General features: G+C 36.3%; 1 protein-coding gene across 1 annotated transcript in view; it reads left to right on the top strand.

The window, feature by feature from the left end:
- Positions 1-26,956, top strand: part of MIB1 (MIB E3 ubiquitin protein ligase 1) — a 76,605-nt gene that overhangs the window by 27,843 nt on the left and 21,806 nt on the right. The window contains exons 9-13 of the mRNA XM_074146128.1: positions 517-650; positions 1,716-1,823; positions 5,510-5,707; positions 8,150-8,301; positions 26,599-26,731. Of these exons, the coding sequence (XP_074002229.1) occupies positions 517-650; positions 1,716-1,823; positions 5,510-5,707; positions 8,150-8,301; positions 26,599-26,731 (725 nt within the window). The remainder of the gene's footprint in view (positions 1-516; positions 651-1,715; positions 1,824-5,509; positions 5,708-8,149; positions 8,302-26,598; positions 26,732-26,956) is intronic.

The following is a 26,956-nucleotide window of genomic DNA, read 5'->3' as shown; positions in this document are numbered from 1 at the left end:
CCTCTTCACATATTTGCTTTAATGCCAAGAAGTCTTTCTACATAGTTTCCTAGATTTTTTTCCTGGGGAGGGATAGATCCAGTGAGTTTTCTGCAATATAGATAAAGCCCCTGTAGCCGTAAAACTAGCTAGAAGAGTAATATGACTTAGTGTTTCAAATCGCCGAGGACAGGATATAGCTTAGACTTAGTTAAGCTAGAAGACTAAAAGAGCTTGTTATAACAATTTGTAAATTTGTGTTTTTACCTCCTCCCCACCCTTCTATATTTCACGTTAGACAAGCTATTTGTGATTCAGTCAATTTTGTTTTGTAGTGCCTGATGTAACAGTGTCAACTATCTAAAGGGGAGTGAAGCACTTACTCAGAACTGAATAATAACTTACAGCTGCCATTTTATGGTGGTTTGTGTGTTACTATGTATGTACCTTTAGACACATAGCAAATTTAGCTGTTATTTTTCTGTTCTTGGGTGATTACAACTGTAATCTTAATTGTCCTGTGTTTAATAATGATAGAGAGATTGTCCCAGCTATTAAAGAAACTATTTGAAACCCAAGAATCTGGAGACCTCAATGAAGAATTGGTTAAAGCTGCTGCCAATGGAGATGTTGCTAAAGTGGAAGACCTGCTAAAGAGACCAGATGTAGATGTGAGTGTTCTGGTTTGGGAGGACCTGTTCTGGGGACCTGTAATACCAAAGGAAGTGAAGCTGTCTTGCATAGTCCTTGCCAGTCACTAACGTGTCTCCATAGAAGTAGTACAGCTGGTTCCAGTGTCTCTTCTCCCATTTGTTGTCCTATAAAATGTGTTGGGGTACGTGTGAAAATAGTGCTTTACACCCTTTTTTGATGAACAGATTTTGTGCTCTGTTTTCTGCCATGAATTAAAATACCTTCCAGCCTCTGTCTGCCAGAGTTGGAGCAGAGAACCAAACACTCACTATTAGTGAAGGGTCTTCAAATTCTTTTGTTTCAAGGGGATAGAGTGAAGGGGGGTAGTTTTGGGGGATTTGTTGTTGCTGTTGTGGGTTTTGTTTTGATTTCGTTCTTTTAACTCGTAGAGTAGATGGTCTAATCTGCTGTCTGTCAGATTCCTTTTACCAAGTTGTCTCATCACATAGTAGTGAGAAGTCTAAAAGAAAATGCTTAAGAATTATAGGACTTGGTTCAGGGAGCACATTTTAAAATCACAGTCAGATGTTTTTCTCATTACAGCAGTAGTCATTCTTGCAGATAAGAGACTGAACTCTGTCAGTTCTGAGGACTGATTTGTAGCTCAAGATTGTACAAAACACGGTATTTTGTTCAGACTGACTCCTGTTGTTGCCATAAATTAGAAAAAGAAGTTAAATATACTGTAAAGCCGAGGACTGGTATCATTCTGAGACCTGTTCTCAAAATCTTGCCTTTACAGTAGTCTAAAGATGAAAATTTTTAATCCAACTGTAGTTAGGATTGTAATGTTAGAAATAAATCTGTTTTTTGATTCTTTCCTTCAGTCTAGCTAATGCTATAGAAATTAAATAGAGAAGACCTGGGAGATCATCTACATCTGCCAGGAAGGCAGCTGTCTAAAAAATTTTGTTCATTTGATACTTCCGTATGTGTGCTATTGCTTAAAGTTTTCTAACACACTTGCCTGTGTACTGCTGAAGTGTCTCATGGGAGGGTGTGTGTATCTTGCAGTTTATCTCAAAGTATTGATGTGCTTCCAGGTGAATGGACAATGTGCTGGACACACAGCTATGCAAGCTGCTAGTCAGAATGGCCATGTCGACATTTTGAAGTTGCTTCTGAAACAGAATGTGGATGTAGAAGCAGAGGTAACCTAAATATTTCAAAATACAATTTGTGTCTCAAGTTTTAAACTTTGCTACTTAGAAAATAAGAATTCTATTGGAGTTGCCTTCTTTTTAAATGTCAGAGAGAGTGAAAAACTGCTTTTCTTACTGTGATTATGTTCCCAAATTAGCCTCCTACTAACAGTAAAATACTAACAATTACCGAGGGTCAATATCGGGTTCTTTAGCACCTCTAAGTGAAATATAATTCTAATATATTAGAGCTATGTAAGCTAGTATGTGATTGTAGTGGATGAAGCCCGTTTTTATTTCCTTCATTTAATTTCAACAGTAGTATGCAAATGGGCTAGCACACTGCTGCCTCTGGCATTCAGAGAAAAAGATGTTGTTGGATGCTGCACCTCCAATACAGATACTTGCCATGCTTCTTCTATACAGTGTTCAGTTAGGAAAAAGTTTTTCTGTTCTTAACTAAAGCACGTTTGAGCAGATAGTAGTAACAGTTTTTCAGGGTTGGTGGTTTGTTTCTTTTTTTTTTTTAACTTCAGCTGAAATCAAAGGATTTCTTTAGGTTTTTTTAGAATTATTGTTGGTGAGAAAATTATCTATCAGCATACTGTGATATTTGCATTTTGAGCTGATTTTTGCCTTGTATACATACACAGAACACACTAATATTGCAGCCTTTGCTCCTTTTGTGGGGCACAAGAAGGATCTGTCAATTTTCTCTTATTAGGAAAATAAAGCCTAGTAGAATGCTTAAAAGTTAACAGTGTGCCCAGTCATTGTTTGCATAATAGAAAAAAACAACTTTATATGCTTAGGCATTTAGCTTTATATTGTATTTGATATACAGAAGTTATAATACATTAATGAAGTGATGATGTAATCCTTGGGACTAAAATTATTTTTATATTCACAGATACACCCTTACTTTATAAAGGTTTTCTGCTAAATGGTAAAGATGGCTTAGATTTGATGCAGTACGTACTTGCTGTGGTCTGATTTCTGTGAAGTAGCTTTATTTTAGAAGTAGTGCTTTCAAGGGCAGTACATAGCATACTGTTACAAACTAGACTAAGCTGCTTTTCATTTGTACTATGGGATCAAAGCTGCCGTGTTAATCAAGTGGTGAATTGATACTTCTCTGGTATAAGGAAGGATTAGAAGTGTTAGAGAGGGAAGTTGAAGCACAGCTTACACAGCTTCAAGGTAACACAGCTGGTAATCAGCTAGCAGTACAGTTGTTAAGAGTTCACATTTGCTCAGGCTTCAGAAGTATTGTAACACTACCATTAAAAATATTTTCAGGGATTTTATTTGAATTTTCAAGCCTTTTTCATGTAACTTTGGGTTGTTTAAGTGAAGATGATATTCCTACTTAATTATGCAATTGCATTAATTATAATAGTAATCATATATGTAATGTGATTAGATTCATGATTATATGTTTCAGGCTTTAAAAAAGTCAGCTCTCTAAATTAGTGATGTGAAGACACAATAGAGTCATCTTACTAAGCAGAGAGCAAAAATTTAGTGCATTTACTTCACTGCTGTGGTGTATGGCATGGAAGCAATGGATAAAAATCCTTCCTTTGCCTGCTTTGTAGCTAAGTTGGGTATGTTTACACTTACAGTCACTGCTGCAGAGTATGTACATTCATGATGACATTTTCTGGGGATGCCCTCATATTGTCTCCTCCGTGCTTATGTCTCTGACAGCTTAATGTAGAGTACAAGTGGCCTCTCTTTAGTCAGAAAACAATTTGCTACTGACACAGCTCAAAAAGGCTGATGTAGGTATTGCATAGTAAAAAAATGTAGCCTCCTAGTCTGCAGAAATGAATGGGTATCAGATATTGTATTGACAGTACTGACAATGTGATACTGTTGGCATGTATACAAATATGGTGCTTTTAATATTTAGATTTATACCTAAATATAAGTCTTAGGACAGATACTTAATCAGTTGCTAGCTTTTTCTAGATATATTAATATGTGTAGAAAGTACACAGTGGGACTTAGCTCTTGAGATTGTTTTTTTTGTTTTGATGCTGAGCTAAAAAAAAGGCACATGCTTTCTTGGACCTCTACTCATTAAAGTAGGAGCTCTATACATTAAGACTTTATAAAATTGGGGGTTTGTGTCCCAAAATTGGAATATGTTAAATCTATGAAATGTTTAATAAATTATATGGAGTTTCATCAGTAAGTATCTCAGTGTGCTTTGCAGACTGCGTATACTGAAAGACAAATTGCCACATACCTGTGAAACAAAGTGCTCTGTAAATATTTTGATAAGTTTCACCTCATAATGATCTTTATAACCAGGTGAGAAATACACAGAAGTTCCCCTTTCTGATCCTTTCCTCTTCCAAATGGGCAAGCTTTGGCTGATTTTGACTGTTAATGTAAGATGAGACTGAGAAGGAATCCTGCATCTTAGAAAACAATTTCGTAGCATGAATTGATTTCAAAGGCATAGAAATACATTGTTTTCAAAAGCTATTGAAGCTGCTGTCTAGTGCCCTGACCATCTTGAAACTGTATTCATATTTCCAAAAAGATATATTTGATAATTAGCAGAGAAGTCTCCTTCCATCAGTTTTTTTTAATGCTGTAACTAGTCTCATTATCTTGGAATTATGCAAATACAATTTATGCTAAGAACTATTAATTTTTCCATTGATGTAAAATATATTAGAAATGTGTTACACATAACAAAAATTACTTTCAAAATATATTGCTGCAGGAGAAGCAAAGTGATAAGAGAAACTAAGCTTACCCAAGAGAGTCATTCGGTGCACCATTGATCAGTCATGGTTTTCTTTCTTTCTTACAATTTTCAGAATTTCACTATTGTCAAAATTAAATTGTACAAATACATAATAATATTATACTGTGCACAGAAATATAGTAGAAACTAGCTTATGGAAGTTACTATTTCATTGAAACCTGTTATATACCTTCCATTTTACCTTTAGCTTTTGTGTACTGTCGTTAATGTTGAAATCACTTGATTAATATTAAAAAAATGTTTCATGTAGTACAGTCCACTCTTACGGATGTTAAAATAACCCAAACTGACAAATTTGTGACTTCCATACCTTAATTCTAAATTTGGATGAAACTGAAACAAAACTGAATTTAATCGGAGCTTTAATGCTGTGAATCGTCATCATAGAATCAGAACTTCTAATTTCAGAATAAACCCTAATAAATATTAGCTTAATTGTATGAACAAGGCAATTCTCTTATGTTACACTGTGATTTGGAATCTGTTACACTTCCTGGATTACACAAAGGGTTACCCTGGGTTACTGAGTGTAACCTTTTTTTGAATTTGGGAGTTTGATTTTTTTTTTGTGGGTTTTTTGGCTTTTTGTGGTGTGTTGTTTTATTTGACAGTGATTGTCTTGTAGTAGAAATGAAATGAATCCATTTGAGTTTCTGATGGACGCATCACACAAAGATTCAGGGCAATAGTTGTATATGGTATCACATGTCAAGAACATGTTTGTTTATATATGAACAGACTCTTCATCCTCTATTGCTGTGGCTTAAGCAATTATTTTAATCCTATCATGGTTGTTTCTTTCTCTTTAAAGAAATCAAATATGCACAATTGTCCAGTTTAAGTTAATCTTCTTGTTTAAATGCAAAGGAAATGTGGAATATATGGGGTCAAATTAATGTTTCTTCTTTAGGACAAAGATGGAGACAGAGCTGTCCATCATGCAGCCTTTGGTGATGAGGGTGCTGTGATTGAGGTTTTGCACCGAGGCAGTGCAGATTTGAATGCTCGCAACAAACGCAGGCAGACGCCACTTCATATTGCTGTCAACAAAGGTCATCTGCAAGTTGTGAAGACTTTACTGGACTTTGGCTGCCATCCTAGTCTCCAGGTAAAGTAAATATTAATGTAGATTCACTTTTTAGCTACTGAATCTTATGATTTGCTGTAAGCGATAGAAGAATTATGGAAAACGGAATTGAAAGGAATGGACCTTGTAAAGTTATTTGTCCCAGCCTCTAACCCAATATGTGATCAGCGGTAATAAAAAAGCTATTAAATCTATTTTTTTTTTCTTGACAGCTAGATAGGCACCTGATTTATTCTAGCCCATTTATGTTAATTGGTATTTTCACAGACTGTAGTTATCTGTAATTGTTAACTTTCTCTCCAGATTAGTTCCTCCTGTGTCGCATCCATAGCTGTTTGCTCCTTCTGCAAGCTACAGCTTTGCATTTTTTTGGCTGATGATACTGTGGAATGTTTCATTAAAAGAAGCCTTTTTTCAGAATTGACCTATCATTGGTAAAACTGTTCAGTCAGATTCTCTTTTAAATGTTCAGCCTTTCATCTAAAAAGTCCTTGTGCATAGGGCATGAAGTACCATAATTTCACAGGGAGTTTTGAATAATAATGAATGTTGCGGAAGCGGTGACATATGAGTGCAACCTCCTGTTGAGAAGCCTGAGTAGAAACCTTCTATCAAATAAGCAGGCACCCACATTACCCAATTAGAATGGGTACGTTTGAAGAGGTTTGCAACAAAAAGAAAAAGCTGTAATGTCCTGGGCAAATCAAAATACAGAGTAATAATGCATTTAGGTACTTGTTTTGCCATGTCAATAATCAGTGATTTATTTTTTTTGAAGCTGTATATCCACATAACAAGCAATGAGCAAACTTTCTGGAAATTAGGAAATACAGTGATTGTTTATTATTTGCTTGCACTTGGCTTTATAGGTAATGTCTTGTTTTTGCTGGGGTTGAGCTGTTAGCCAACTAACATCCATCCAGACCCTACTTAGTATTTGTTGAACAGTAGATACAATAAGGAGTCTGATGTGTTGAGCCAAATAAAGGGTGACTGTATATCATATAATGATGTGTGATATATGGGTAGCCAAAGTGGGCATGTCTAACTGTCTGTTTGGATTGAAAAATGCAGTGGAATGGTGCTATGAAAATCTATCTGGCAAATATAATTGTCATTGAAAATAATGAACATTCAGATCCTACGTGCGTGCTGAGGAACTCCGATGTGCAAATGTGACCAGGTGATTGATTTGGTGGATGAGAGCATAGGGGAGTCAGACCGAGGCATGGCTGGAATTTAACGGGCCAGCACTCTACTACTCAAGCCAATTCACTGTGCAAACAGAAACATATATTAGTCTGTAAACAGTAAATTCAAGAAATACGATCAATTAAACCAAATAAAAGCTGCTTAATTTAGTTTTGACAAACTGGTTCAAGTGTTTCCATTTTCTGGCACTTTTTGTTTGGCAGGTTTTGATGCTCACTGTAAAGATTTGTTTTCATATTAGCGTATTGATAAAATGTTCGGTTCCTGTGTTAGTCAGTTTGCAGTTGAGTCAGTGTCAGTGACAAAGACTTCCTGACTTATATGGTGTTAGAATTTTACTAGAAGCATAAATCTAAAGAGTTTGCCTATGTAACAGCAAATAAGCTTAAATGGATGTGTTTTCTCACTATTAGTCTAGGGCATTCCTTTTCAGTCCAACCATTGGGTCCTTGAATAAGTAATGTACAAAATGCTTCTAGGTATAAGAAATACTTTTCTCTTCTTTGGGATATTTGAAAAATAAAACATCAAGCTAAAAGTACATATTCTTTGCTTGTCCAATTGTGCACTGAAATATTTTCATGTACCTTATGTAATGTCATCTGGTATTATCCATAACAAGTTTAAAAGCTTAATGGTGCTTATGACATTACACTTGGCTTCATGGAAAATGATCTGCTTCAGTTAAAACAACAGATGTGCCTAAGTTTATTACTTGGATTGCATTTTATTTTGATTTGCTTATGCTTTTATTTCACACTGTCTTTTTGGTATTGTCTTTTACATTGTTAATTGCTGGCTCAATCTTAGCATTCGTTACTGAAGACTCCCTGCCTCCTTCTAACCTGACTAGTCTCCTCTCTGTTGTGTTAGGTTTTGTTACTGTTCCTCTGTTGTTCATAAATTTTAACTTGGGCATTAAGTCCATCTAGATAGGTGTAGAGAAGTTGATGTCCACACCAGTGTCTTCAGTACCATCAAATGCAAGGCATATTTGAGCTCTGGGTTTGAGTTCTGGTAGCAGTGTAATCATAGAATACTGGAGCCCTGGGTAGGATTACCTCCCGAAGCATTTGCAAAACCAGAGCAAGATCAGAAGCAGCTTGCTCTGAACTTTGCAGTATGGCAACACTTTAAAGTCTGAAGAGCTGTTTTGTGTTTGTGTAGTCAGTTTTCCTAGTGATATTTGAGCATCTTTTTTCTTTAATGTGGGTGCATGCAAAAACTGATGTAAGCTGTTTCTGGTTTTAGGATTCTGAAGGTGACACTCCACTTCATGATGCGATAAGTAAAAAGCGTGATGACATCCTTGCTGTATTGTTAGAAGCTGGAGCAGATGTTACAATCACCAACAACAATGGGTTTAATGCTCTTCACCATGCCGCACTAAGAGGAAACCCTAGGTAAAGATTTGTTTTAAAAGATTTTATCATTTGTCAAAGGAAAACAAGTGCGTGGGACGACAGAATTACAATATTCTTCCAAAAGATCCTTAAACCTGCATGTAATTATATTTCTTAAATTTTGATGTTGCTTAGATATGCATCATTCTAATACTTGGCAAGCCGTTAATAGAAAGAAGCTACTTGTCTGCTCAGTTTAATGCTGAATTCAGGTAACTCCAAATCCCTGGGAAATTACCTGTGGTGGCTATAAAATTTTGCCAGTAAACGTTTTGATAACTTACCAAGTAAGCTCTTAAGACAGGATTTGTAAAAATGTTTACTTTCTCAAATATTGGAATTGGGAAAGGGACTTGAGTTTTAAGGACAGCTTATTTGTGAATAATGATTAAATATACCATGCAGTTATTTTAATTTATATATTTATATATATATATAAAAATAAATATATATTTATAAATATATAAATTAATTTAATGATATATAATATTATACATAAGGTACATAATATATAACATAAATATACATTAATGTATATAAATTATATGTGTTATATATAATTTATATAAATATAAACAATCTTAGGATTGTTGCATTAAATTGTATGTCAGTATAAGAAACATTTAATTCTGTTTTCTTAGAAGTATGTATAGAAGCGATTTCTTATTTCAGCTCTTATATAGCAGCTCATCTGCAAAAGTTAGTTTTAAGGCATAATTTGTTTTATGCTAGCTGCATACTATAGATCTACATTCAATCTTCAGTTAAGATAGCTTTCAAAAACTATATTGCATAGATAGAACTTAATGGAAAACTTGCTGCATTGCCAGTTGCTTATTACATTGTGGATAGATGGCATTCTTCAGAGCTGTCTTTATAGTGAGACTTCAATAGTATTTAATCGTATGGTGGTGAATTCAGTGCAGTAAGTAAAAGTAGAGGTTGCAAGTGTTGATAGGAAGAATAAATGTGTTTACAGTTTTCTACAGTGCTCATAAAAGGTCTGTAAGAGAACGTGTCAAGGACCTAGCGAAGGGAGTTTATTTTTGGCATTCAGAAGACAATTCTTTCAAGTCTGCCTTGATAGTTTCTTCACTTAGTGTGAATTCTCCATATTTACTTAACGCCATTAGCTGGGAGTACTGTTTCCTGTCTCCAGTTACTTAGGGTATTTTTTTGTTAATTTTTTTTTTGTTCTGCGATGCTTTCCTTAGGCTCTTGTGATAGTTGGTTTGCATGGTTGTGATCTCAGTATGAGGTGCAGGGAAAATGTATGGGAAAAAAGGCTCTTCATAGGGATGCTGAAGATTTTACTGTGGGTGAATGTTTTAGGAGTTGCAGGCTTTTTCTTTGATAGAGGGGTCCAAACTGTAGTTCAAACTAGGTCAGTTTGACAATTAGTAAAATGTGAGGCACAGTGCAATTTTTCAGAGTCCTCTCTCCTTTACAAAAGTTTTTATTGGAAGAATAGGAAAATATTTCCAGTACTAATGACTTGAACCCTGTGTAGATTCCCCTATACTCACATCTAAAACAGATAGCTAAAGCTATTAGATGTCTGCTTTTTTGATTGCAGTTATGTTTGAGCACTTCTGAAGCAAGTAAAAAGAGAGATTGTTTTCTCTGTGACAGAAGCAGTATTTTCATTGGTTCACAGCATTAGATATTTTACACATTAGCCTGGGAAGAAATTAAAGAAAATAAAACTAAAAGAAAACTATTTTGAATAATTTTTAATCCTCCCTCTCCCTGGCCAAAAAATCATTATAATAGTTTGATTCATTGAGGAGTTAAGTTTTATTTTCTTTAGGACTTTACTGATAATTGTTTATTTCATTGTTGATTCTGTAGTTCTGCCACTGGCCTGTTTCTGAATGAAACCAAAGTTTTATATTTGCCACTTTGCTTTTCTAATCTGATACAGAACAATGGATATTACTAATCTGTTAAATGCACTGAGCACAATCTATTTAAAACACTGTTAAAAATAACCCCCTGAACTTTAACTTGTAGCTGGTATGGGTCATAAGCAGTACATAATATATTCTGATTGAAACCTTACAAACCTTAGTTAAGGACTTATCTTTCCTAATCTAAGCTTTCCTATTTCACCTAAACCGAAGCTTTTGTGGCTTCAGGCTGTCGTGCATTATAGAGAATACAGTACACTAAATTCCCCTTCAGGTCAAATACATAATTATATTATGTTATTTTATAAATGTTATTTCATAGAAGTTAAACATTCATATATGTATACAAGCGGGTATGCATGTGCATATTCTATACTTACCAATACTTACATAGCAAGTATTTTATTTTTATAAAGTCTCCATCCATCTTCTTTGTTAATGATGATAAAAAAAAATGCATGTGTTAAATGCATGGATACCACAATAAAGTGAGCTAGGTTTTTATAGAAGAATTTTTTACAGTTGATACCAAATAGGTATTTGGAACTAATTTAATTTTCAGTGCAAACCCTATTCTGCTTCTTGCTTGAGTTCAGACCATTACTAACAGTAGGGAGATTGATCTCCAAGAAAAAAAACCCACACAAACTATGTTGAGAAGAACATTTGACAGGTTCTCGTTTTTTTACATGAAAATAAATATATTCTATTTTAAACATTTGAGTATTAGATAAATATTAGAAGATAGTGATTTATGTCAAATAGCTTGGATTTTTTCTCAGCACTTTATCTTCCACAACAGTTTGGCAGTGTGTTTCAGAAGTCAAGGTATAGTGTGTTTTGGAGAGCATCCTGGTGTTAGTGGAATATTTCTCTTTTTAATAATTTGCTTCTCTTCATACCTTGTGAGTTGGTACAGAAACAGAACTTTGGGGTTTCATGCTCATGTGTAGTATTGAAATGTAGAATGGATGTTTTTCAGCTTATGCTGTAGGCAGCTTTAAACTTGTGCATGGGAGATAGACCTAAGAAGAAATTTTAAATGAAGTGTGGGGAAGTTAAAATTTTATTTAATACATGGTTTATTGTTCATAATTTTTAACTGAGTCAATCGTATTGAAAGTGCGTTTATTTTGGACTTCTTTCAAAGAACTGGGAACCTCAAAGCTTGGCAGACTTTGCCGCTTCAGTGTTAATGAGGTTTTTCAGACAGAAAAAAGGAGAGTAAAATTTGAAAATACTGTACAGGTTGGTTATTTTTGCCATGTTATCAGCTCTTGGTTATCTTTGATCTATTCGCATACCTGTGACTTCAGATTTTTTTAAGCTGAAGACGTGACTGTGAAGTGTAGGCGTATTTTATATCCGTTGCCCCAGTTAGTTTTAGATTTGCATTGTATCTTGCTAACAGAGCTTTATTTACACTGTAGCTAGCATCTTAAATAAAGGCTGGTTTTAGAGCTGACCTGACTTTACATGTGCATATGACCAGTTCTTCAGAGCAATAAATTCTGCTGGGCTTTAAATGAAAAAATTAAAATATTGGGGCAAGATGCAGATTTCATATCTGGCTGTCCAACAGCAAGGACTATGTCATCTTTATGTTTATAACCTAGCAAGTAGGAAATTGTGATTTAAAATAGAATTAAAGTTTTTCCACCATGATTGTCTTCAGTAGATCTCTCCTTCAGACGCGCAGGTGGTTTGAACTGATTGGCAGTGGGATTTTTAACTGGTTTTAGTGATTTATTTGGGAGGTGGGGTTTTTCACTTAGTGAGTGTCTCGGGGAGTTCTGTGCTGTATTGTCATGGAGGTCCTCACAGAAGCAAGTTGTGAGGTAATCAAAGTTGTACAATTATTTCCTAAACCAGTAAAAGTGATTTTTTGCTTTTGTATTTGCAGTTTTGACAGTAAGTGTAGGTTGAAGCCGAGTGCAAAAAAAAAAAAACATGCTCCTAAAACCTCTTATTTTAAAGTATTATGTCAGAAAATACTTTGAAAGAATACTTTTGTTCATGTTGGTTTGGAGAAAACAATATAATTAGACGGCAAATTAGTGTGTAGCTGTTGAGGTCAGTGACAAATTTATTATTTTTAAACAGTAAATAATATGCCCAAGATGTACAAGATCGCAAATACAGTTCCTACCCTGTGGAGTTTCCTCCCTGTGCAATTAAAAAAAAAAGGGAGGGGGCGTAAAGCAAAAGAGGGGTGCCCAAAAGTGGACCGGCCCTGCATTACCAGTACTGTTCGCGATTGCTTCCTTTTGATCACTTTTTTTTGTCAGTTCTACTGCAAAGGGCAACAGACTTGAGGAAAAATACAAGAGACGATAAATCATTGGAAAACGTGTTTATTTCACTGTTTACCTATCTTCTTTATAAATGTTGTAAGAGATCATTTTTTGCTGAACGTGGACAGAATATTAAACACCAGTAGCTGTTTATTTACAAATAAAACCTTGAAATTCAATACAGAATTTGCTATGCTCCTTGTTACCTTCTGTTTTCAAGCTGCCTAGAATAATTGAACTCACCTGCAGAGAGGACTGCGTGATTACTCTGAGCAGACTTAATGTCCAGTTTTACAGCTATGAGAAATCCTGTAGTGATCAATGCATAGCTACAGCTGGTTGAAGGGGACCAAATCCATTGAAGAGGTGATTTGGTTCCATTTTACCAGCTTTAGCAAAGCATTGGAGTGCAGGCAGGTTATAATTCAGTAACACATTTTTTAAGTACACGAACAGTTCACTAAGAACATGTGGCTTTCTTCTGTGTTACATGTTTTGTTTCTAGTCAGCGCAAATTTAAATTCCTTCACTAATTTGGAGACGGCAAAATGGAAAGCTGTGTACCAGAAAGGCCTGTACAGATTTGTTCCTTCCTTGAGTATTTCCTTGAGGCTCTTTGGATGAGTCTCAAATCGAATTATAATTACAGTTTTAACTTCTCTGTCTGCAATAACAAAGTTCTAGAGTAGTGACCAGAAGCTGTAGTCTTACAATTTCTACTCACACAGAGCTCCCTTCCCTCTGTATGTTAGACTTCACTGGGGAAGAAGGTTTCGGTTTCCCCTCCTCCCTCTCCCCCCTGTTTACTTTTTGGCACGTTCCCTTTTGCAGCTGCTTTAATGCTGTAGTTGGTTAGCACAAGTATAAATGTCAAGTGCTTTCAATTCCATTACTATATCTCTGGTTAGTATTAACTTTTTAGGAGTGATTATATAACATACCAGGATAGATTTCTTTTTTTTTTTTACCCTGATTGCATATGTAAAAACGTTTAATGCTAGAAAAATACAGCTTTTAAAGAACTATCTGGGGTTGCATCTGATTTCTTATAAATTAAGGTCCTTAATACATTTGTGTGTGCTCCCGTAGCTTTTTTTTTTTTTATGTTGTATGCTGAATCCTTTTTGAGCTTTGACTGCAGAGGAAAGCAGGGGGCAACCTTCTTTCAAGCCATTCACTAGTAATGAGTATGTCGAGTGTAGTCTACATCTGTTTGTTGCGTAGTCTGATGCTGGTGAGAAGATTTATGTAAATATATTCCCAACACCATGTATCCTAATAGAAACATAGCAGGTGTGTCACTTGGACTTAAGCGTTAAAGATGGCTATAAAATTAGTTTCTATTTTTACCAGTTATACAGGAACTGTTTTACAGATACAGCTGCTCAAGTGCGCTTTTGGATGGCAATACAGTTTCATGTACTGGCCATATCGGGACAAAAAACGGCCGTGGAAAAAAAGCCGTGTAGCATTTGATAATGTCAGCATCTGTTATCCCTGTCACTCACACAGTTGAAATGTTTGAGTTACAACTGTGTCAGCAGATGCCCAAAGTTCAGCGTGTGCTCAGTTAAAACTGAACAGCTGATCTAAGTGATGGATGTGACATTTTAGAGTGACTGGATATGTATTCTTAGAGATATGCTAACATGAACTAGCAGGAAGCAATGTCAACGTATAATTTTAACTTTTGTATCACACTGAACTGTCATTTTGTTTCAGAATAGCATTGCAATGTTATACAAAGGAGACAGGAAAGAACACAACATGAGGAATTGTTACCAAAAACCTTTCAAAATAAATTTCAGCTGTTTAAAAACTTGGTCTCATGATATAGTGGAAGCCAAATCAATTGGTGGTGGGGACAGGAACTCTACAGGAAAAGAAGTAAATGCTTAGCAATTAACCCCTTTGTAAAACTGTTAGTAATACCAAATGCTTCTGTGAGCATGATCAAGTTCAATAGCTTCGCTCCATTTAAAAAAGCTACTACAAGTTGATTTCCCACTATAAACCAGGTTTTAATTTAGATGTTAAGATATTGTAGTCTTCATCTGCTCATAAGAGAAATAGCTTTAAAACAAATTTTAATATTTTACTTAAGAAAATGGTTCCGATAAGATAATATTTATTCTTGTATATATGTTATTCTGTAGTTTCAGGTAATAAAAATACCAGGCTAGGTATAGTATTAGCTATGTGAGAATTTTGTGAGTATTTAAAAATAAGATTCTCCATCTAAAAATGGTGCATTTCCTTCATTTCCTTTTTTTTTTTTTTCCCCCCCAGACATTCTAGTAAGCACAGGGGTACAGTTAGAATCTTTAATCTGGGCCAAATGTGCCTACTTATCATGGACATATCCTATTTAATAACTGCTTTTAGAAGGTTGCTGTCATGAATAAGAATGGCTGGATTCATGAGCCAGGAGGTCTTTCCTCATATTTTCCCTTGTTCCTGAATTTGATGTTGAGTATCTTTACTTAGGGACTGCATGCACTGTTATATTTTAATTAATACCACTTTTAGAAATAGAAACTGTTGCAGGACTATTTCTCATGTAGTTCTAAAATTTTCTGGATGCTGTGAAGTCATATTTTCATGGCCAATTTTCTTAAATTTGGATTTAAAATAAATTCAGCTTATTTGAAAATAGTATTTAAGATAACTTACCTTTTAGGTTGTAGTTGTCATTTGTGTTTTCATTTAGGAGTCTGTCAATAGCTTTAATCCGCTGACTAGCAACTGTGGCCTAGAAATCTCTGTATTGTCACTTTCTGTGCATAAACCTGACACTGCACTTTGTATCGAAGAGCTCAGTGAGCATAATAAGTGCTGATATGGAGAAAATTCTAACTTAAGTCTCAAATTACAGAAGTAATTATCATACTCAGTTATTTGGGCTATCCTCTTCTTTAAATCACAACCTTAATTTCTTAGCTGTTTCTACTTGTGTTGTAGTTGCAACCTGTAGATTAAATACTCTATGGTAGTTGTAAATTTAAATACTAACATCTGAAGTATACAGAACTGGCTGTGATTAATAGAACAATGGGTTGTTTTTAATGAGATAAGTTTTGGTGATCAGGCTTTTAAAATTAGTTTAGGATCTAATAAGTGAGAAGTAGTGGTAATGATAAATTGTTCAGTTTATGCTGCAATTGGTGCATTTCAAGGGTTCATTTCCAGCCTTGTTTTGAATTCTTTGTTTATCATTAATGTTCTGCTTATCAGTTGTTAACAATTCTTCCTACCCACTTTTATAGTCACTTAATTCAATGTTTTGTGATTTGTTGCTAACAAGTATGAGTTATTTTGGCAATACCAGCTGACCCTCAGCAAGTTAATTTGTCACATGAATGTCATTCAAACAAGAGGGAAACCTGTTTCTTCCAACAGCTGTTTAGTTTCCTCTTACTGGTTGTTCCGTGCCTGCCAAAAATACATACTTCTTTACATTCCATAGCATTGTATGTTCATATGGGTACATAAAGAAGTATGTACTCTGAGCAGGTACACATAGAGTTGCTCGACTACCTGTCAGATGAAACTGCGAAGTATTTTGCTGCTTTCTGTTGCTGTCATTTGGTAAAACTCAGGCTGACAGCTCTTTGGAAGAATAATGTTACAATTAACTGATGTTAGAACATAAACTTGCTAACTGAACTTTGTGATGCAATTTACCTGCACAGTGGCTTAAAGCCAGTTATAGTTCATTGTTCTGGGATGGCAAGGACATTAGATGTGCTTTTCCGGATTTTTGCAGCCTCTTGCTGTTCATTCTGAGTGACCACGTTTGAGTGTAGAGTTGAATCACTGGTAGCTTTGCAGCATGTTTTCTTGGAATCAGGAGTTGTATTCCACTGTAAAAGCTTCCGCTTCCTCCCGGGTCTTCTAGCAGATTTCCATGCTGGTGTACAGTTTGCATGTAGTGTCCTGAAGGGAAGCATAGACTTGTCTAATATAGCAGTTATAAACTTTATTTTCCTGCCCTCCCCAATCCTACTTTCAGGCTTTTTGTATTCCATCCGGTATTCTGCAAACTCTTTGCAGGTTTATACTTATTTACGCTGTAGTTGAGTGGTTTAAAAAAAAAAAAAAAGCACATGCCACTGGTGATCCTGCTTATCATAAAGGTGGTGACATTGAATTAAGAAAACAACCTCTAGCTGCTGTGACAGGATTTGGATTGTTAGGCCGAAGGTCACATGTGAAAGCTAATACCTATTCCAACACTTCTGCAAGCAGCTCTTCTCATTTTGTAAAATTGGCACTCACCTGCTTCAGTCAAAATCTTGTCCACACTTGAAATATTTATGACAACTAAAAAAAGCAAACCAAAAAAAATCCCAAACCCTCAAAGAAACAAACTCCAAGTTTAGCCCTGTTTTGTGAGACTCTGTGCGCCGTGATTTGGAATTGTAGTTAAATATTTGATGTACAGTACGGGTTTGACTTCTAAGGGGCTGTCAGATACAGCTTATGGTTGCTTAATTTGCATTTCAGGACTTGATTGGGGTTACAGTAGAGAGTATGCTTTGTCTTTACAGCATTAGAAGGTAAATTTGAAATAAGCTTAACATTTAGTAGATGTAATAGTCGTAAGGAAAGCTGAGAGCAGAGGAAGTAAGAATTTCTGCAGCTCATGACAAAAACCTAGTGCAGCTGATAGAGAGCAAATCAGAGTGTAGCAGTAGCTAGCACAGTACTACAAGGAGAAACAGCAATGCAGCATTAGAATCACAGCAGTCACATTCTAGTTTTTAAGTAGGTTGTTTTCATGTACATCTTAGATAAAGCACCTTGAAAATTTTCCTTAGATCTACTTGAGAACTCAGCGTTGCACTACCACACTGTTTATTAGATTTTCTTTTTAAAGTTGGTAATTTTTTTTTTTAGTTGTGCATAGGAAGATGATATCTTTCACTGAAATGAACAATCAATTAATGGCATTGCAATTTTTGAGTTTTTCTTTAAAAAGAATTCTGCCTACCAAGCAAGTTGGAGTTTTTTTTCCCTATGAAATTTGGACTAATGTTGTTTTCTTTCAGCCTGCTCTTTACACTACAAATGCTTGGTACTTTAACACACTCAAAATTAAGCTGTTCCCAGAGTAGAGGGATTAATATAACAATAAAAAAACATTCTAGTAAATAAGTTATACATGCAGAAAGTCATAGGCATCCTTTAAACGTGCAGAATAATGCAGGTCTCCTGACGTTCTATTACCTGTAAGCTTAGTATCATGCAGCATTTGCAGTTGGAAGAGAGGTAATGACCTAGAGACACATCAGCAGCAGCCATCTCATCCTGAGTGCTCTCTCACTCTATTCGCTGAATCAGCTCTTCGTTACATGGGAGGGGGAAGCAAGGGGGGGCAAATGTCGGTGCGTACAGTACCTCACCACCTTAAATAGATAAAACTTAAAAGGAAAAAAAAAAAAGGCATAAAGACCGGTGCCTAATTGGCACCTGCTGCCTTTCTTGGAATGCTAAAATATGGATGATGTTGTATAGAAATTATACCTTATGTCTGCTGGACTGAGAGTTAAGACTCCAAGGATAGATGCTAGGAAGCCAAGGGAAGGTGAACTTAGCCCACTGCCAGATGAAAATAATCACAGGCAAAAAGAAAAATAAAAACCCAACAAAAAACCAAAACCAAGCCCCCAAAAGTTGGAGTTGCTTCCAAAAAAAAAAAAAAAGGCACAAAAAAAAAAGCGCGATGGTCTCCCCCCTCCCCCGGCAAATATTGGTTTCTTCTAGTTCCTTAGATATTGCACTGCATCTTTTCTTGCTTGAGGTTATGTTTCCAGGCTTAACTGTAGGCAGGTCTGTGTTGAAGCTACTTTCCATCTTCAGAGGTCAAGTCTGCTCGCGAGGTCAGGGCTCCCGCACGCACACTACAGAAGGCACTAACCGTATTTCCCACTCAGAGGGCACGAGCAAAACTGTTACAGCTTTATAGGCAGCTAAGCATTTGAAACATGCACTCCCAGGCAAACGGGCTCTCTTGTGCCTCTCTCTTCCCTGACCATATTTAGTCAACCATTGCAAAAAATAGTCTCTCAGCTGTCGATTGTCGATCCGGCGGCAGCGGGAGCCGCTATCCGGCTCTCTGCCTATTGATTGTGCAGCCTGCACTTCCACTGCGCTCAGCCATTTGTCCCCAGGTTTTTTTAGCACTGCCAAATAAAGCGCTCTCTCTCGTGTTTCCAGTTAGATTTCCCAGGTTTTCACTGAGCTTGCGCTGCTACTAGTAAACCCTGATGAGGTTGTCACTATACTTAGTAACATTAGGGGGGGGTAGCAGAGAGAGAGAGGATAAAAAAAAAAAAAAAAAAGGCAGCCGTGCTAGTAGCAAGGCAAGGACTTCATGCAGATATAGAACAATAAATATCCTGCGCTGCCACGGCAGGTTGTGTAACCTGGTTTCTTGATCAGTGAAAAATGCCATGAGTTTAACATGCTGTTTAACCTGAGGTCTAAGTGGCCTTGTTCTACATCTAGTTTTAAGTTTTCAACTGCAAATCATACTGTTGTTTTAGAAATAAGAAGTCAGTTTTGATTTGTGGCCCCACAATTTCATATTCAAATCAAGTGAGAAATTATTTGAAAAACAGATGCCTTTGCTTTCATTAGTAAATTCATGTAATTCCATGTTACCATGTTTAATAATTCCATAGTATATTGTTTATAATGCTTAGCTATAAAATTACTTTCAAAAAAATAAATGGATGTGTATATTAGGTGCTACTGTTCTTTCAAAAAAATCAAATATTGTAGAAGAATAAAAGGAAGAAATCAAGTGAACATCTCAGTCCATTAATCTGACTTTATGTGCACAAAATTGGCCTATAACAAGACCAATAACTACACATTGAAAATATGAAAGGGGGATTTTCATATTCATAGGGAGTATATGCAACGTTTTCTTCAGAAAAATAATAAAGTTACTGAAATTTAGCCATTTAAATGCAACACTTGGGAATCCAAATACTTCAAGACTTTCTCTATATTTTTCGGACAAAATTCTGTATGTTGCTCACGAGCAAGAAGAGTGAAAAAGCTGAAAAATAATTCAAATCTAAAATTAAACATACTTATCAAATGGAAATGTCATCTCAGCGAATATTGATGTAATTACTAGTTACTAATATATTAAAGTTCATTACTGTAGGGTAGGGTGTGAATTGCAAAATCCTGAACGGATTTATGCAAATAAATGAATTTATTGCAAATTCCTTGCCTCTTCTTTTTGTGTTGACTTTGTCCTGTGCTTGGCAGCTGCTTACTCCATAACTTCTTTTGCAGTACAGCTTTCTAGTAAAAGTCACATCTTTTTCATTTCTTTCTTCAATTTCGTAATCATACGCTGAAGACAAAATTGTTGTGTAAGATATAAGCTAATACAGAATACGGTTTTGTGAATTCCATGTAAATTTAGGTATCTCATTGTTTCTTTAGTTTCATGTATATTGAAATTGATTTTTCAACTACCAAGAGATACTTGAAAATCTGAGAGACAAAAAGAAGGAAACGGCCTGTCTGCTTAAACTTGTGCCAACTGAGCCACGAGTCAGATATGAAATATTAAACTCTAATTTCAAGATACAGTGTACTCGGTGGTTTAAGGTATTAATCTGTTCTTTGTTACTTGTTCCCAAGGGATACTTCCTTCTTCGTTCTTCCAGCATAACTCCCTATGCTGCATGGCCAGTGCGGTGTGAACCAGATCAGGGAACTGATTTGGCTTGAAGTTGTGGGCTGACGTGCACTTAAGATCATATCGTTGCCAAAAATAGCACTGTCCTGCTCCTGTGTTACTTCTTGCACTATGTTGGTACAAGTATTTCTTTGGCTTCACAGTGAGCAGGCTCGGAGTACTATCCTGTATGAGAAATAATCCAACAAAAAGGGGTGACCTTTTTGATGCTGTGTTGGCACCACTTTTTTGGGGTTTTTTTGAGCAGAGGTGGCAATCAGAGGACAAGAATGGGATTAGTAAAAAGTGGTCTTGCTTCTAATGTGTTGTAAAATGCACATCAGAGTATATAGCCTTAAAAGAAAACTTTACAATGGAAAATCTTTAAACCTGATCTATTACTTCAACTATTTCTTATAAGCTCAGTTTAGCTGAGCCAGGGGTGGAAGTAAGTGGACAAGGCGGGGGTGTGTGTGTGTGTGTGTTTTTGGGGAGAATACTTCAAGCCAGGATTGCTGTAAAATACCTTCTGTGTCACACTGAGACAGTGGAAAGCTGACCTGAGGGAGGAGAGTGGCAGGAGAGTAGAGAAACTTTTAGTAAAAAGTGCACTAAATCATTACAAGCCCTAGAGATATGATTCCTGATAAGTTTATGCTGACCTAAGACTTTGCTTCTGGAAAGGGCAGTCTGCCCTCCCTGCAACTCTGGTTTCATCATTTCCTTATTCCTATCACTCCTAGTGATTGTGAAGTCACAGGGAAGTTTGGGTTATCTCATTGATCTGTCTGAAAGCAAACTTGCCAAATCAAGAATCTGGTGGGTTGTTTCACTTGCTAGGCAGTGATGTGTCTCTAGAGCCAACGTAATGCAGGAATTGAAGAACAGGCAAAAGTAGGATTGTCTTTCAGTAGCCATTTAAGTTCAATGTGCTTATACTAATTGTGAAGTAGCCTCCCTGTTTTTTTGCCTAAATATCTGTTCTTTAAAAAAAAACTCAAACAACCCCAAAATGCAAAACAAACAAACCCACCTCACCACCATCCCACAAACCCCCAACCTTCCCTGCAGTCAAATTGCAGTTGGTAGCAGAGAATCTTCTCTAGTTTTTCATAGATTCATAGATTGGTCCAGGCCGGAAGGGACCTCCAGAGGTCATCTAGTCCGACCTTCCCACAGTCAGCAGGGACACCCCCAACTAGACGAGGTTGCCCAGGGCCTCGTTGAACTTCACCTTGAATATCTCAAGGGAAGGGGCCTCAATTTTCATTATATATATATATTTTTAAACAGGGTGGAAGGATGCCTTTGCAGCTAAGAATGCTAAATCTGGAATCTTTTCTGTACAGTGAGATGCTAGTGTCATCTTGCTACAAGTGCTTTTTATCCTGTAGATTTTTCGTATAAATCCATTGTTGAGTGCTGCATTCTCAGGTAATGCTGATGAGCCTCTGTAAAAATTCTGTGAGTAAGGAAAGAGTTATTATATGTAGGTTGATAATGAGTGATATACCATATGTTAAAACTTGTCATAACTTTTTTTTTTGGGGGGGGGGTGGTAAGTCAAATGTTGGTAACTGGTGTGGAAACAGCTACTCTGTGGCTAAAAATGAATTAGTGTATTCTTCAGATCTGTGAGGCATTTTATGTTGCAAATGTAAAATCCATGCTGTTTGCATTCTGCTATTATTTATAATTTAAATACATCATATATATGTTAAGCCATGGTTCCAGACTGTCTAAAAACCCAAATTAAAAAAAAAAAAACAAAAACAAACAAACCAAAAAACTCATATGGCAAGGTCAAATGAAAGTGCATTCAGCAGCAGCATTTGGTGCTATTCTTCTACATCTCAAATTAAATGTAACACAATGTAAATAAGTGTTCCTTCTGCCAAATCTCTTCTACCTATTAGAGCCTGGACTGTTGTTTTATGGGGATGAATTATGGTGGGCTTTATAAATCGCTGTACCCTCAAAAGCTGGGCCTGGCAGAGCAGAAGATACCTGGATCTCAGCCCCCTATACATACATGTGCTTTCTTATTACCTTTTTCACTGAGCGGGTGTTTAGCTCATATGAAAGAACAACTAGTTTCTCCACCTCCTTAAAGACTTTACAACTTCCTCAAAAAATTTCACTGAAGTTTTTCTTTTGTTGTCCCATCTAGAAATTTTCAGAACTTGCAAAAGATCATCCAACTGAAAGAGGCCCAAAATCTTTATGGACTTCCTCTGCTAATCTGAAAATACTGCAGACCAGCAAATGCTGATATTTACCTGTTACAATTTTTATTATTCATTAGTAACTGTTTAGTAATGCTCTTTAAATAGCATATCGATGACACAGTATCAGTGTTTTCATAAGGCTTTTAATCATCAATAATCTTTCAAGCTACTCAATTAGCCATGTAATCTGTACAGTTGAATGCACTGAAGATGACAGCCTGAAGGGTGTTTTTTTTCAGCTGATTTCATGGTCATAGTTACCATTAGATTTGCTGATTTCTTAATTTTTTCAATACAATTAAAGAGAAAGTAGTCTGTGGTTTGTTTTAATGTATACAATATAAAAGCAAGTGTTGTGGTCCTGAAAATGGAGCAGTACCGCTTGGCTTCTTTAATGTTTCGTGTGGAAAAGCAAATCAAGAATTACTGTGTAATTGGCATGTGACATGAATCCATTAATATGACTGTTCCAGTGAGTACTGTTCTGAATGGTAGCCACTTAGCTAAATTGTCACAATTTTGGCAGCAGCTCTAGAAAATCCTGCAAAATAGAATAGCTTGTAGGAAGGAAAGCTGTGATATGAAGGGACAGGATCTTATGCACGGAGAGAAACTACCTCTCAGCTAATGAGGAGGAGGATGCAGCCACTGAACATCTTAAAAGAATTTGCCATTCGTAGCATGTTAATATCTTGCAGAATTTTAAGGTGTCATGTCCATAGAGCTGTCCTTCCATCCTGCTGTCCAGTAACTTAGCACAGTCATGATTCTTCACTGCAAAAAGCAAGATAAAAAAATCTGTTACACATAGAAGCTGTTTGGGTTTTTATCGGTTCTTCTGTTCTTTTAGTAGGACTAATGCATTTTAAAAGCGTCCAAAAATGTAGCAGGCATCTCATATTAAAGTAAGCTGCGGTGTTAGCCCCAAATATTTTACAGTTGAGCTTCAGATGAAAATCTTCCGGGTATTTGACAGCAAACAAAATAGGAAAAGATTTGAAAGAGGATCTGGTAAGGCTGGCGCTCTTGCAAATATTAGGATGAGTGAATTTTTTTATAGCATGCAAAATATTAAGTCAGTTAATTTCTTACTTTACTTTCAAAGATGAGAGATGTTAAAGAAATGGCAACAGCAATGTTTGTGAAGTGTATTCACTTCTCAATGTATCTATTAAAGTGCGTGAATGTACTTTTAAAGATGATTTTATTTTAGATCTGTGGAGTTGGCAGTTTCCTTATTTGCTTACTGAAGAAAAGGATATAAAATATCATCTGAGTTGGTTAGGATGGTTCCTTGTTTAGTAACTAGAGCTACTTTGGAGACAAGTTGGCTATATTTAGAGAAATGCACATTTGAGTGTTGGTGCCTTCCTATAGTGTTCCTCAAGTTGTAGTTGCAGCTTAAAAAAAAAAAAAAAATTCTTGACCTTGGATTTTTTCCTAGATCATTGTTGCCCCACCTTTTACTGGTGACTTACAGTGGTCATATTGCTTCTGTTAGTCATAAGGAATTTTCAGGTAGTTCTTGTTGTGCTTTTTAGATGATCCGTGGTAGATACTCTAGAGCTTTATGGGGTCTTTAGAAGCGCTGAGCCTGGCAGATGAAGATAAAGAGCTTACATGACATGATACCCTGTGGGAAGTCACTCTACAAAGTAGACCAGAGTGGTGCGTAGCTGGTATCGTGTGCTCCTGGGGTGTGCTCCATATCAGTCCAGCTTTCTAAAGAGCTGATGGTGGTGTGCCCAGATACAGTCCTAAAGATGCGAACCACAGTGCTCCGGATGTGTTCCTCTTGAAGGCAGCTAGAAACAGTTCTGGTGTTGCAAACCACAGACAGATTTATATCCTAGATTTGAAAATACATAATTTAATTACAAAATAAATTACGTTTATCAATGTAACTAGTATTTGTATATTATGCTACATTTCATGAAGCTTTTGTAACCTATGTGTTACTAAATTATCCTTAATTTTGGAAATTCCCACATAAGTCAATCCCTCAAAGAATTGATGTTGGTGATTTGTTGTTTTTTGGTTCTGTTTTGTTTTTTTTTTTTCTAAATATTCTAGTCTTTTTTCCTAGCACATGACAAAGCTGTAGAAGGCGTTATGAATAGGAGCTGAGCAATGGTTCACAATGAGCAGTGTACAATCTGTCAAGTGGTGTTGTCTTAGTTTGCTGTGTTATAAGGCTTTTGGACTGTGAGGAAGCGAGAAGCTTGGTCCTGCCAGGAAAACAAAAAATCCTTCGAGATTGAGAATGGTCTTATTTATTTGCTTACCTCGAGAAAGCTGTGATTATGATGGAGTCTGAAAAGACTAAGAGAACGTACAGACTGCAAAATGCATTTGATTCCTGGCCAAGTGATGAACCTCCAGAGCAGCCTGGTGCGGATGCTCCACGTAGCAGTTGGTCATGGGTCTCCTGTGGGCCTCTGTGACCCTGTGGCCTGCAGACACAGTTGCTTAGTTGTGGTTTCTTCAGACACTCTGAGGAAAAAAGTGACTGCTATCCTGCCACTGCCAGGATAGTGTATTAAGTGTGAAATTGAGGATTTATGTTGCACACTCAGTGCAGTAGAAGGAGAATGTGAGGAGATGCTGAAGAAGTCAGTTAGGATAGTGCCCAAGCAATGTGTAGGAAGGAGTTCATGTTCTTACTGGTAGTCTACCTCATGGCTTCCTACTTCTGCTTTTCAGGAGAGCTCATTGGAGTTAGCTACCCCCAGAACCACAACTTTTTGTTTGTTTTGTGGTCGTTTTTTTTTTTTAATAGGGAACTTGTTGGCTTACTCTAAAAGAGAGCTTAGGAGGTGAATAGCAGTGTGGATGTTCAAGGTAACAGATTATTGGAATTAATTAGGAGCTCAGTTACCACTTTGCAGTGCAGTCAGCTTATTGCTATCTGTTGAGAATATTTTTAATTAAAAACCGAGAAACTTATTTTGTGAGGATATTTCTGAAGCTTATTGGGATCCCATGTTTTGAATATCAGGTGGTTAATGGAGAACTGTTCAATTCAATTATAGTATCTGCCTTGCAAGGCAGTCTGTGAGTGAGTGCTTTCACTTGCATTAGGTAGTATTGCTTGGATTTTAAATTTTGAATTTTGTGAAGAAGCTGTGTTTGTCTTGTAAATAGTATGTTGCTTCAATGGTAGGGAAAGATTAGATGATAGAAGAGGTTTCCTGGCATGAGATTATAGCAGTTTCTGGTTTTCTGTTTGTCTCTGAGGAACTGTTAGAAGGGAGCTGCATGGGCTGCTTATAAAGATAAGACAGTAAGGGAATTAAGTTTGGTTCCTTACCTATTCCAAAAACTAAGTGGAGACACACGATCTTGGGAAAAAAAAAAAGTGTATTTCTGAGAGAATACAAGATTGACCAATTTGTTTATCTAGTGTTGTATTATTAACACCTTAGTATTGCAGTCTTTGGACTTCAGGGCTTTTAGTCTGCTTTAGTACTCTAATAATCATGTTAGTTTTCCCCACCCTTGAATTTGAGGTGTAAGATAATAAATCCCCTTCCTTTGGGTGCAAAAGAGGAGTGGAGTACTAGACCCTGCCAGGGCGTGTTATGTACAGCCACTATCTGTTACGAAAATTCCTGTATTCCACTAATATTGGTTTTACAGTTTCAGCATTTATTTTGTCTGTGCCTAAGAGGTCTTACTCTAACTTTATCTCAGAAAGTCTTAACTGTTACAGCCAATGGCATCAGTTTATGAAGTGAAGATTTTAAAGAAATCTAATGTAGTGGAACTTGCTTATTAAATAATTAAGTAAGGAATACTATAAGGATTTTCAGTGAGAACAACTTCTGTTGCTTGTGTTTCAGAATTTGTATGAATAGTTTTTAGAGGTAATTTTTACTGCTAGATAACATTTCCTCTGAAAAAAATATAATTCTTGCACTGTTTTGGGTATTGTATGGCTTGGTTGTGTGCTTTAACTAGAAGGAACTGAATATGAAATGATTATGTTTTGGAATTGTTGGTATAGCTTTTACCCACTTTCTCTTTGAAAAAATACTAATGTTGTTTTAGCTACTACTACTGTGTAGTTCTGAGAATGAATATTGTTTTACTGTTGTCCTGTTGTCATTCAGCAAATACATTATACATGTATTTATGCCATCTCTGCATATTTATTTCAGTGCAATGCGTGTGTTGTTGTCCAAATTACCACGACCATGGATTGTTGATGAGAAAAAAGATGATGGTTACACTGCCTTGCATCTGGCAGCTCTCAATAATCATGTTGAAGTGGCTGAACTTTTGGTGCATCAGGTAGGGTTCTTTTCTTGGAAGGATTTAAATGTCACACTTCAGTTGACCATCTGATGTGAAAATAGTTTGCTTCTTGATGCCTGCAATCACAATGCAGAGGCGATGGAGCAGGGAAGGACATGTGGTGAGCTCTAAAGGTCAAACTCGCCTTTGAGATCATTACAATGGCCTAATGGTGCAGAGGGACTGAAAAATTTGATACCGAGTTTGTTTCAACAGATCAAC

The sequence above is a fragment of the Numenius arquata genome, chromosome 4 (assembly GCF_964106895.1).
Source record: "Numenius arquata chromosome 4, bNumArq3.hap1.1, whole genome shotgun sequence".
Lineage (NCBI taxonomy): Eukaryota > Metazoa > Chordata > Aves > Charadriiformes > Scolopacidae > Numenius > Numenius arquata.
The sequence above is the reverse complement of the archived record's forward strand: the minus strand, read 5'-3'. Positions and strand labels throughout refer to the sequence as shown.